Raw genomic sequence first — 12606 nt, forward strand, 5'->3', positions numbered from 1 at the left:
GACACCTTCACAATAAAGTTTAGTGCCATTCCAACCCAGAGTGCACCGCAAAACACGTGTGGGGGGGAAAAAAGAAGAAGAAACTGAAAGAAAATAGAAGTGGGAGAGAAGAAGGGAGGGGGGGGGGCACTTCAATTCGGAGTTACTCAAGCACAGCGTGGACAGGAGCGATCCCCCTACACCACATCCCCGCACGGGCACAGCAATAGGGAACAGCAGACAGGAATCCGGTCCGGTGCAGCCCCCAAGAAAACAGGCAGACAGACAGAGAGAGAGAGAGAGAGAGAGAGAGAGAGAGAGAGAGGATGAGGGGATGAGGGAGAGAGACAGACACAGGGAAGTGAGAGAGTGTGTGTTTCTTCCTTGAGAAAGAATCTGAACCACTTCAGCGCTGGAGCCCGATAATAACTACAGGGCTGCTCTGGATGGATTTACCGTCTCTCCCACATCGCGCCGCGGAATCTCATTCGCAAGACCAGCGATTTTAAATCTGGTGCCAATCAACAGAGAGCAGAAAGGAAGAGCGAGAGGGTCAGATGTGTGTTTTATTTTTTTTTTTTCTTCTTCTCCCCCTCGACATGCGCGAAGCGGAGGCGCACCTGCCAGAGTGTCTGCTCCCCGTTTCTTCACTGAGAGCCACAGTTGGGGTGCTGCTGCTGCTGCTGCTGCTGCTTGTTGGCTGAGGCTTACGTGTACTTTACAGACAGGACCAGTGGAGTGAGAAAAGGACAGACAGAGGGAGTGAGAGAGAGAGGAAGGGAGAGAGAGGGGGGGAACAGGAGAGAGTGTGTATGTGAAACGGAGACTGGATGGATTCCTCTCTTCCTCTGGCACTCCACAGGCGCTCATTCATTTATTTAAGCCCGACCGACGACAGCATGCCAAGCGCAGACTCCAGCGGCAGAGCTCGGTCAGTAACATCCCTGTCTCTCTGTCTCTGTCTCTGTCTCTGTCTCTCTCTCTATCTTTCGTGTTTTTTCAGTTTGTACTTCTCTCTCACACACTCAAATACCCACACATAAACCACGCAGCCCGCTGCCTCATCTTAACCTACAGAACATTTCTCATGATGCTTCTCTCTTCACACGCAGGCAGAGACTTCCTACCAGAGGACAGGAGTAGGACGTCCTCCTGTCGCACCGGCCCGGCCGCTCTCTCACCTGCACAGCATCCGTGCGCACCCCGACTTTAACGCCCTCTGGGACATCGACGACCCCCCGGGGTCTGACGCAGAGAAACCCGCTATCATGGGCCCCAAACCTCGTGAGGGCCCCGGGATGGCTTGCAGCGCTTGCTACTACCTGGTCATCAGCTCAACACACCTGAGCAATGGACACTTTCGCCGCGTAAAGGGGGTCTTCAGAGGACCGCTGTGTCCAACAGCGAACAGTGATTCACCGGTAGGAGAATATGCAGGTGTTTCTCGTGTAGATACACGTGTCAGTGGCTGTGTGAGAGGAAGTGTGTCTGTGCCTTTGTGGTTTTGTTTGGGGCCCTCGAGGCCCTGTTTGATAAAAATCCTATTTAACCCAAGTGAAGCCGTTTTCTTAACTTTTTCTTGGGGCTTGTTCATGGTAAGGTCAAAGTTATGTATGGATGTTGTTATAGGAAGAATAGGAAGACATAAAAGAGTGTGTGTGTGTGTGTGTGTGTGTGTGTGTGTGTGTGTGTGTGTGTGTGTGTGTGTAGACTGTGGGTAGGATTGGTAAGAAAACATCTCAAACAATGTCAGATCCAGTGACACAGTCATCCACATCTCTAAAGTGGATCGTGTTGCACAGTGTGTCTTTCTTGGGCCCTGAAATATTTTTTTAGGTTTATGGGAAAGTAGATGTGAATATTTTGGAACAAGGGAGAAACAGAGCATCCAACCATGAAGACACTGTCCCTCCATGCCTCCCTCTCCTCTCTCTCTCTCTCTCTCTCTCTCTCTCCTCTCTCTCTCTCTCTCCTCTCTCTCTCTCTCTCTCTCTCTCTCTTGGGGCTGTGGGAATTAAACGAATCAAATTACATTAGTGCTTTTAGAAGGAGACAAGTTGCCCAGCCAGAAATAGCATTAATTACCTGGGGAGTATTTGTTAGGTGTGTGCTGTTGTGTCTGTGAGTGTGTGTGTGTGACCTGCCCAACCTGGTAGGGTAACTCCCTGACCTTTTCCTGGTCCATGTGGTTCCTTTGAGCCACCAAATTGGCATTTTGTTGGCTCTCAGTGTGTGTGCACTTGCAGCAACACACAGAGAGAGTAAAACAAGGCAGAGAGAGAGAAGCACAGACTACAGTACAGTACACTGTATGTAAATATATACAGGATAAGTGCACTGTGTGAATTAGGTTGTGCGTCTGTATGTGTGTGTTGTAGATTCAGGAGCTGCTTGGAGGGTCTCTGGTAATCACACATTATTCATGAGTTCTTAATGTGAGACGAGACAAAGTGGCGGAGCTGATGACATGTTTGATGAGAAAGGAGGAAAGGAGCAGCTGGTATGTGTGTATGAGTGTGTCTCTTTGAGTGTGTGTGTGTGTGTGTGTGTGTGTGTGTGTGTGTGTGTGTGTTCATACTCAAGTCATTACCAGTCTGTCATGTTCGGCCTGCGCTCGCTATGTGATGGGAATGAACGAACAGTGTGGAGCAGACACAGTAAGACTGGCAGAGATAGTGAGAAGAGTCATATTCACAAACACTTCACAAACTTTTGCTCACACACACACGCACACAAGTTATTTCCACGCAGGCTAAGAGACGATGATTAAATTGAGCGACTCTGAATCATCGTCTGCTCCGTGTTTTTGTTGCCCCTGCAACAAGTTTGGTCTTGTCTGGAAAACAGAGCTAATTTGCTCATGAAGAGTCTAATCGGAAAGCGTTTGAAGCCAAATGACTTTATTTGCCATATCTACATTTTCAGAATGATGAATGCATTCGCCTTCTTTCACAGGCATTCACTAATATCTGTTCATTTCAGCATGTCATGAAAATTAATTTGAAGAGACTTGTACACTTGTTTGAGATGGGAGAATTATTACACTGTACCAAGTCCATTAATTCCCCCCCCCACCCACACTTACGTTACAGTTAGAGTTGCAGTTGGGGATTTCTGAACAGCAAAACAACATCAGTCTGCAGTACTGGATATTGGAAGGTGTGTGCAGTACACTTCTGCTCGTGCTTCTTTGACTGGCAGTGATTTTGTAAATTCATTCATAATTTAAGCAAACGTAGCTACACATTGTCAGTAGCAGCTTCTTGAATGTAAGTGTTTTCTTTGGGATGGTGACTGCAATTTCAAGACATCATCTAAATGATTTTGCTATAGAAAGAATAATAAATCACTGAATCACCAAAATAGTATATATTATGTAAGGTGGAGCTGTAGTAAATGCTTACTCGCATTTCAGGCAGAGGTATTAGACACATACATATCTTTCCCAAACTGAGGTATGTTTTAATATCATATAAGTCAGTGATATGTAAATTTTCAGTGATACTGGGCTTTTACCGTATGTAGAATGACAAGTCAAGAGCTGGGATTGTTTTTTGTTGCTGGGGCACTCAGGTGCTTGTGGGAGATTGTATTACAACATATGCAGAACAGTTCATCCTCTACATCCTCTACAACGGGATGGACCGGAGCTACAGTTTTAAAGAGGGGTGTTAAACTCACTTGCTTCTGGACTGTGTTTTACCTAACACGAGAGGTCACTTTTGAACGGCTTGACCACGAGTGCAGCCTGTTTATCATGCTGACAGCTCCATAAATTGGTCCATGTCTAAACTAATATTGATAAATCTTAAAGCATGTTTTTTTGTTTGTTTGTTTGTTTGTTTTCTACCTTCCATACCCACTTAGCCAGCATTTTGCAACACTGACAACTTTCCACATGTACATTTATCTATATTAGTTTGGACATGGCCTTGAGAGTAAATGCTATGCTACCTATCAGGAATATAACCTATTACTATAAGCCTGCAGCTTGGAGCGAATAATATGTATTCAACACAACATGAACTTCTATATTTACTTGCCTCTGTCCTCATGGACACTGGCATAGTTTCAAACCTCCAGCAGAATGAAACTCTTAATTTAGAATTATCACTAAAAGGAATCGTCTGATTTTCATGTTGTTTGCTTCATTGGTTTTCTTTGATGTCCCTACTTTTTAATTATATTTGAATGGTTGTAAATTTGTAATAGGATTTTGCAGACTCTGTGTTATATGTGAGCTAAACTCTAGTTCAGCAGACCTGTAGTAAGAAGTAGTAGAAAAAGCACAGGTGTTGTTGATATCATTAATGATTCCTTTTTTACATCCCCTGAAATGTCCCTGAAAGTCATGCAAGAGTGACAATGAGCATATGCTAGCCATCAGTCAGCATACACAGCATCAGGACCCTAAAACGGAAGCAGCTAAATGAAAGGCAGTCGTGGTTAATTTTATTAATGATGTCTCTGAAAGGGGCCTCTGATTATAAAAAGATTAATTGTTATGATGAAAACTAAAATCAGATATAACACCGAGTCTGCAAAGCCCTATTACAAATCTACAACCATTCAAATATAATTAAAAAGTAGGGACATCAAAGAAAACCAATGAAGCAAACAACATGAAAATCAGACGATTCCTTTTAGTGATTTCTAAATGTAAGAGTTTCATATTGCTGGAGGTTTGAAACTATGCCAGTGTCCATGAGGACAGAGGCAAGTAAATATAGAAGTTCATGTTGTGTTGAATACATATTATTCGCTCCAAGCTGCAGGCTTATAATAATAGGTTATATTCACAATAGGAAGCACATCATTTACTTTCAAGGCTATGTCCAAACTAATGTAGATAAATGTACATGTGGAAAGTTATCAGTGTTGGAAAATGCTGGCTAAGTGGGTATGGAAGGTCAAAAACAAACACAAAAAAAAAACACATTCTTTAAGATTTATCAATATTAGTTTAGACATGGACCAATTTATGGAGCTGTCAGCATGATAAACAGGCTGCACTCGTGGTCAAGCCGTTCAAAAGTGACCTCTCGTGTTAGGTAAAACACAGTCCAGAAGCAAGTGAGTTTAACACCCCTCTTCGAAACTGTTACACATTCTGAGCAGCATCTGTAGCTCCTGTCCGTCCCGTTGTAGAGGATGTAGAGGATGCCCTGCCAGCCTGCGCAAGTTCTCGCCGCTCTTTGATTTAGCTTAGATCAGCGGAGTACAAAGGCTTTTACAACTGGGATTTGTCAGGGGTAACTTCTTGTGTCTTCACTTTGATAAGGTATTGCAGCATTACAAAAACTCCAGGCATCTGTGAGTGGTAAAAAAAAACAACAAAAAAAAACAACTGGCGTCTCAACGCACAACCTCCTTCTTCCTGCTTTATAAATCCTCTCATGTTTGTTAAGAGTTCTTGGGTTCGTTGTTTAGTTAGCTTCCCTGTGGAGTGCTGTGGTATGTCTAGATTAGGATTTTGCCCATTACTGCTTTATCACCACTAATTAGTCATTGTGATAGGTCTCTCGGACGTGTCTAAATTTTGGTTCCCATATGTATATTAGTGCTTAATCATCGCTAGTGAGTCATTCTTCAAGCTCTCATTAGCACTTCAAATGTTTTTTTGTTCCTCTTGTCAGCATAGAAGGAGGACAGGAGGAGAGACATAGCAACAGAGAGGTGCGAGCAAAGAGGACAGATAAAGCCCCAAACGCATCCCTCAATTCAAAGCGATACACACCTTCCATTTCTTCTTCTGTCACTTGCCCGAAAACCAGCCAATCCCATTTCCTGCATCTTCACATCACGCTCTGTAGAATGCTGTTTCCTTGTGTATGGGCATACTTAACTGCTCATCCACTCCGAGACTACTTTGATGTATATTTCACTGCCGTTGCAGAAAACAGATGAATCAGTGGCTGTGCAGCACAGTGTCAAAGTGAGCGCGGCATGTATGAGCGCGTATTTGCATGTGACTCTGCATTTGCACCCTCGTGTTTTTCATTGATTCCGCAGGGAGCTGAACAGTGTTTATGTAAATGAGGTGGCATTTAAACACATGCCCCGAACAATTATCTTGAAACAACTATTTAGCTGCACAAAAACACGGCCATGTTCAAAGTGAGCCAAGTACTTAGCTGCAAATATTAAGCCATCATGAGGGGACAGAGGTGAGATGAGCCAACTGGCTTGCCATTTGGCGTGCCAGTTTGCTCGTGGGTATAAACACGATCCTCAAGAATCTTTGTACACTTTTAATGATGATCATAATAATAAGTGATACAGGCTCAGTATCAAAGAACTCTCAGGGGACAATGGAGCTGGTAATAGCATCTTGACATTTCTGAAGTTCAACAAATGTCAGAAAGAAGGAGATTAGTTAAATTTGAGCTTTAGAGCTGGCAACACAAGCTTAAAAGTAGTTGTAAGGGTCTTGTGTTTTGTATTGTCAGAAAAGCTATTTCAGAGTCAAGGGCTGTAATGCTGCAGTCACTCACATTCATAAAGTCTAATGTTAATGCACACAAACACACTCACACACACACACATACACACACACTCACCAGCTCAGTCATCAGGCCCTAGTGGAGCAGTTTGAGAGTGAGCAGGTGAGTGCTGCTGAATACTAAAGTCCTGTATGACTGGACCATTCCTGCTGACCGCTGCAAAGTGCTCCCACTGATCACTGCTAATGTCCTCCATCACAGTTTACACTCAACACCACGGAGCGACACAGTGTGTGTGTGTGTGTGTGTGTTGGGGAGAAAGGTGGATAATTGGGACAGATGGGTGAGATAGGATGAAGAGAAAGAGGAAGGAGGAGGGGAGAGCAACACGGCTGGCATTGATTTGAACACTCTCACAAGCCTTTATTGACATTGCATTTAGCTAATGAATTCATTAGTGCTTCATAGCATAATACCTCTACTTGATAACCAGGATGGTTCCCGAGAGAAGAGTCTTTACGCTGTTGCCTCAGTATTTTCTGACTTTTCCAAACTCGTTCTCGGCTTTCTTTGAATTCTTTTTTTTTTTTTTTTTTTTTTTGTGTCTTTTACCCAGCAAGTTTCTCCTGTTTGTTTGTGCTGCATTGTTTAACTTGTAAATGAACCCATTGTTTGAGGTGACATAACCTGCCAGTCTCTTAACAACAATGCAGCGCACCCTCAGGAACAGTTATCACGATGGAGAAACAGAGGGAGGCGCAAAATGCGTGAGCGCATTCATCTCCACCTATGTATAGGCGTCTCTGCACTCTACTCGAGTGCCTTTGTGATTCTTGTTCACCTCTGAGATGGAGATGATCTTTATTCAATTTTCTGACGGCTGATTCTTTTTTTTTTTCTCTCTCTCTCTTTGACCTGCTGCTGCAAACTGGAAACATAGCAATGCACACGCAGGCAACCATGACTTGCAAGAATTGACTATTTAAACTTTTTTATGAATTGGATGCATTTATTTATTTGTGCATAATCTGTTGCCTGAGAGGAAATATGCTTCTGTGGCATAAAAGAAAAAATGTCTGTATGGTCAAACTGACCTGTGTGAACCTTGTGTGGGTATGTGAGGACATTTGGAGTTGTGCACATTTGTTAATAATAGTGCGATTAAGTGATTTTTCTCATATGTGCGGGCATCATTTAAGTGCACATTCTCATATTAGATGCACGTTGTGAGAAACACACAAGCTATCATACATGTGTATACAACAGATGGCCCACCTCTCATTTTGTATATTACCCTGGGACAGATGTTTGCCTGTGTGGTCATTAGCGATCGCAGCATCAGATAATTACCTGGAGACACACCAGCACATAAACACACACACACTCACATACAATTAGTCAGTGTTTGATAATTACGAGATGTTTGATGAACCATCTGGAACACCAGCTCAGGTAGAAACTGAAAGACACTCAAAACAAGATCGCACACACACAAAAACCTCAAATCGTAGTTATCAAAAGAGAATAATTGCTCACGTCCTGACAAAACATGGGTAACAAGACGACAGGTGAGAGATGAAGAGATGAAAGCATTTGTGTTTCACAGTCATTAGGATGTCATGTTTCATTCAAGGTTTGGCACAATCCCCTTTAATTCTCTGGGAGTGATTTCCCCCTGCAGTCTGAACTCTCCATCCCACATTGCTGCTGTTTTTTTTTTTTCTGGTTTTAAATCATTTGCCACTGCCTTCTGTCTCTTCCTCCATCTATTTCTCCGCCTAATACCTTTGCTCTCATTCCTGTCTCCCTGACACTTCTCTTATCTCCCTCTCCTATTGCTTTTCGTCTCATCTCTCCAGCCCATTCATTTTTTAGCAGGTCATAGGTTCAACTGTTTAGGCCTTTGAATCTTGTGTGTGTGCACGAGGGTGTGTGTTTGTGTGCACAATATGCCTATAAAGGGGTTTGTGTGTGTAGGCGATGGGAGCAATATTACTGTTGCAATATTGCTGAAAAATCCTTCAAGGAATGAAAGAAAGGAGAGTGTGTGCTTTATTTGATGGTCAGTTTTTGTGTTTGTTTTTTTTTTTTTTTTTTCAAAAATCTCCATTTTCTCCCCGACTCTCTCTCCTTCTGCTTTACCAGGATTCGTGGTTTCAAGTGGGAACAGATGCACAGATGCACGTGCGGTTGTTCATGTTACACATATTTGCACCTGTGTGCTTGATTGCCTTTCTGTGTCTGTGCCGCTGACACGTAGGCCGAGGTTAAGAGCAGCTCAGTCAAATTAATTATCTCTTCTCAGAGGAGAGACTTGATTCACTGAAATAGAGGCTATGAACCAGTGCCTTCTGGTTGAGCAGAAGCCCAGGAATTACTGCGAGCCTAGCAGAGACCAAGGGGCTTCCTTCTGAATAAAGCAACTTGGATTTCATCCACAGCTTGATCTTCAGATCGTAATTTTTTTTTCCACTTTTCATGTGCACAAGGCCAATTTATAAAAATAACTGCGACTGAAAGAAGTCGAGCACTTTGCATTTATAGATCAAAGTGGCAGAGAAATTTTAATGCATATGAACAAGTTTCACTTCCCTGAAATCGTTGACATAAGATCAAGGCTTTCATGTTTTGCGTGGCTGTGCCTTGCACAGAATAGGCTGCATACTGTACAGCTGGGTGCACCGACACACTCACGCAGACTGATTTAAGATACAGCTTGAAGTAAAAGATCTGAGACTCTGAAATAATTATTTAAAAACATATTTTTCTAACATATGTATACATTAGTTTGTATTTTGACTTTTTCATTGTTCAGTTTGCTGTCTAGAAAAACTGAGGTGTATTTTTATGTCATGGTGGCACTCGTTCAGTAGTATAATAAATCTTCGACATCGGTAGATGTAGAATATTTCAGAATGATGTCATATATCATTTTCCATAGATATACATTACATGAAATATGAGAGGAAATTACTTCAGTGGTGCTTTTATGAATTTCAAAGTAAGACTTTCATGTTTCTGCTACCTTCCTTACCCCGGAGCTATCACCTCTAACCTACCACAAACAACCCTGGGAGGAAAATAAGTGTTGAACAAGGTCAATGCTAAGGTCAAGGATTCAGTTAGATGAAAGGTGGTGGTATTGACATATTGTCTTATTAAATCTGGTGTGTATGTGTGTGTTGTAGCATGCAATGCACATGTACATACACAGACACAGGGAGGAAAACAGAAACGACACTGTAGTGTACAAGCGTGGTAAAAGTGCACGTACAGTAGTATTAAAATAACATAGTGTGTGCTCTCATGTTTATGCAGCACAGCAGATAGGACCTGCAGTAGTAGGACATTTGGGTAGCACAGGGTCGGCCATGCATCATTAACAATGTATCAAATGATATCAGTCTTACCTCCACCAGCAGCGTGAGCCATGATGCACACACTAATAATTTATGCTGTTTGCTTCAGCCAGGCTTCACATCAGCCACGATGGAGAAAACAACCTACCGCAATTATCATGAGCAGCAGCATTCCTGTGTTTAGCAGATTGAAGATGCCAGGCGCTCAGCTTAGCACTGTGTAAAAATGTCCTGACTGCCTGCTGCCAGAATGGCAGGATCACAGTGGCCTGCGAGCAGCCTCCAGCAACCCGCCACCATGCCTTGGCTACCTCCTTTATTTGGGCAGGGTTCCTGTTTCATCGGTCTGTTTGTCTAGGTGTGTGCAATGTGGTTGTGTTCAAGCGTTTCTGCATGAGTCTGCTATGGGGCCTCCCTACCCTTGCTGTGAGGTATATTCTTACCCTGTGGTACGGGATTAGTCACAACACTGAATGGGGAAGACAAGAAAGAGGAGAGGAGAGGAGAGGAGAGGAGAGGAGAGGAGAGGAGAGGAGAGGAGAGGAGAGGAGAGGAGAGGAGTGTGTCGCTGCATGCCATGGGTATTCATCAATTTCCCTAAGATTGTCTACTTTTTCTCTGCCATAAAACCCAGAGGCAAGAAGTAAACACAAACTCTGTAAGATCCCCTTTGCTTTGCTTCTTCTGCTCTCTGTCATTCCTCCCATTTCACTCCTTTTCCCACATGTAACGTTATCTGTCCATCTGTATTGTTGTATAGTAAACAGAAACAAATGCATTGTCCTCATGGTGTGGAAAATGTTTTCTTTAATGTCTCAATATGCCGAGTTTGCAGCTGAGGGGCAAGCCAAAATCTATGAACTTTGCTTGTGTGGCTGCATGTGGGTGTGTGTTTGTTTTTATGTGCGAGCGTGTGAAAAATAGCAGCGTGTGATTTATGTAAATGAGTGTCATCGGCCGAGGAGGAGGCAGAATTCCCAGGCCTGATGAGTGGCTTAATGATTCATCAGCCTGGCTGAGGCAGGCATCAATAATGGATGACAGAGTGGGTCATGCAGGATTGCTCGCCCCTTGATTAAAGTGCTCCAGAGCTAAACGCCTCACTTCCTCCCTCTTCTCACCCTACCTTCTGCAAGGATAAATACGTGCCGCACAGCCTGGCACACACACACACACACACTCCAGACACACTTTCACTCATGGTCACACACACCTCTTCCTCAATCTCTTTCCCTACAGCTTAATGTCATCTCACCTCTCACATGCCTAATAAGCTCTCATCCCTTCCTCATCTCCTCACTCTGTTTCTTTGGTCTTAATCCAATCATGGAGAGTGAAAGAGGGAGAGAAAGGGGTAGAGAGACACAGAAAATGAGGAGGAGAGGGGGGAGGAAAGGAGATGGAAAGCGTGGGAGAAAAGAAGAGAAAGCCACAAATGAATGCTTTATGATTTCTCTGTACAGAAATGGAACCTTTTTCTGTGGAGATAAGACAGGAACATAAATGTTCCTTCTCCCCCCTCCACACACAGGACGGTGGGAGTCACTCTCTCTCTGTAAGCTGCATGTGGGTGTTGGTGTGACAGGACAAATCTCTGTCTATTAGAAGACATAAACCTCTAAACCCTCAGTTACACGGCCACACATACTAATGCAGCCATACAAGGGGGATGGATAAAGTTGGGAACGATAGCGAGGGACACGCAGAGAAAGGAAGGGATATGGAGAGCAGAGAGATGGAAGGAGACAGAGCAGGATGTCCAAAGCAGAGAGTGTCCTGGCAGGATATCAATCCCTAGCCAGGATGCAGTCTTAACTGCTACACAATCTTTGAGCACAGGGAAACCGGCTTTAACAAAGTTGGATTGATGTACACCGCCGAGCAAGTTGAGTGAATTTGTGTGTGTCCTGTTTGAGTGTAGTGGTGTTGAGGGCAAACAGTTCACATCTGTAGTACCACTAGCCGCCCATGCGCCCGTGCTCTAATGTGCCAAAGAAAAGATCACTCGCTCTTATTGGACACAGTCGTGTTATCCCCTGATAGCACAAATGAACCACAGAGAGAGAACATGCACGCACACAAATGCTCACCCACACTGGAAAGCTTCAAAAGAAACTGCAATCATAAATGCCTGGAAGAGAGCAATCATTCCTCAATTCACCAACAACCAGCAACCAAACATTCTCTCTCGCCTCTCCCAGCTCCCTCTCATCTCTAAGTTGCACAGTTGGCAAGACTTAGCCAAGCGTTAAGCGTGTAGTATGTAATCTTTGATCATATTAATCCCTTTCTTTAAATCTGTCACTTCCCAAACTGATTACCTTCATCTTCTTAACTTGTCTTTCACACTAATCTTCATCATCACTCTCTGACAGATTACAGTCCCAGTTTGATCACTTCAACAGACAGAGACACAATCCTCTTTGACGCAGTCAATCACCCACCTTGTCTGGACAGACAGGAGCGTGATAGACAGCGTGTGAGTGTGCAGTTTGTGTGTTCATACGGGTGTGCGTGTGTTTTATCAATTTAACTACGATGCATGTCTACATACTGGGCGACTGTGGCTCAGTTTGCTTCCTGGCTCAAGGTGGCAGTCTGTCCACAAAGAATTTCTCCAAGGGCATTAATAAAGTATCAATTATTATTTATCCACGCAGGGCTCTGAGTGGTGTCTGTAATTTAAATGTCAAGAGTGTATGGTCCATATAATTCTATTTTTTCTGCCAGCTGGGGGAGGAAAGCATTTAATACTGCCGATGACATTTAGCAAGAGAGGAGAGAAGCTTGATAGGCACACAGATGGAAGGACACAAAACTGACAA

General features: G+C 43.5%; 1 protein-coding gene across 1 annotated transcript in view; it reads left to right on the plus strand.

Annotated features, from left to right (window-relative positions):
• Positions 1-1130: 1130 nt before the first annotated feature.
• LOC113171112 (G patch domain-containing protein 8) overlaps positions 1131-12606 on the plus strand; it is a 30547-nt gene continuing 19071 nt past the window's right edge. The window contains 1 exon segment of the mRNA XM_026373490.1: positions 1131-1400. Coding sequence (XP_026229275.1) covers positions 1248-1400 — 153 coding nt within the window. The 5' untranslated portion in view covers positions 1131-1247.

The sequence above is a fragment of the Anabas testudineus genome, chromosome 16 (genome assembly GCF_900324465.2).
Source record: "Anabas testudineus chromosome 16, fAnaTes1.2, whole genome shotgun sequence".
Taxonomy (NCBI): Eukaryota; Metazoa; Chordata; class Actinopteri; order Anabantiformes; family Anabantidae; genus Anabas; species Anabas testudineus.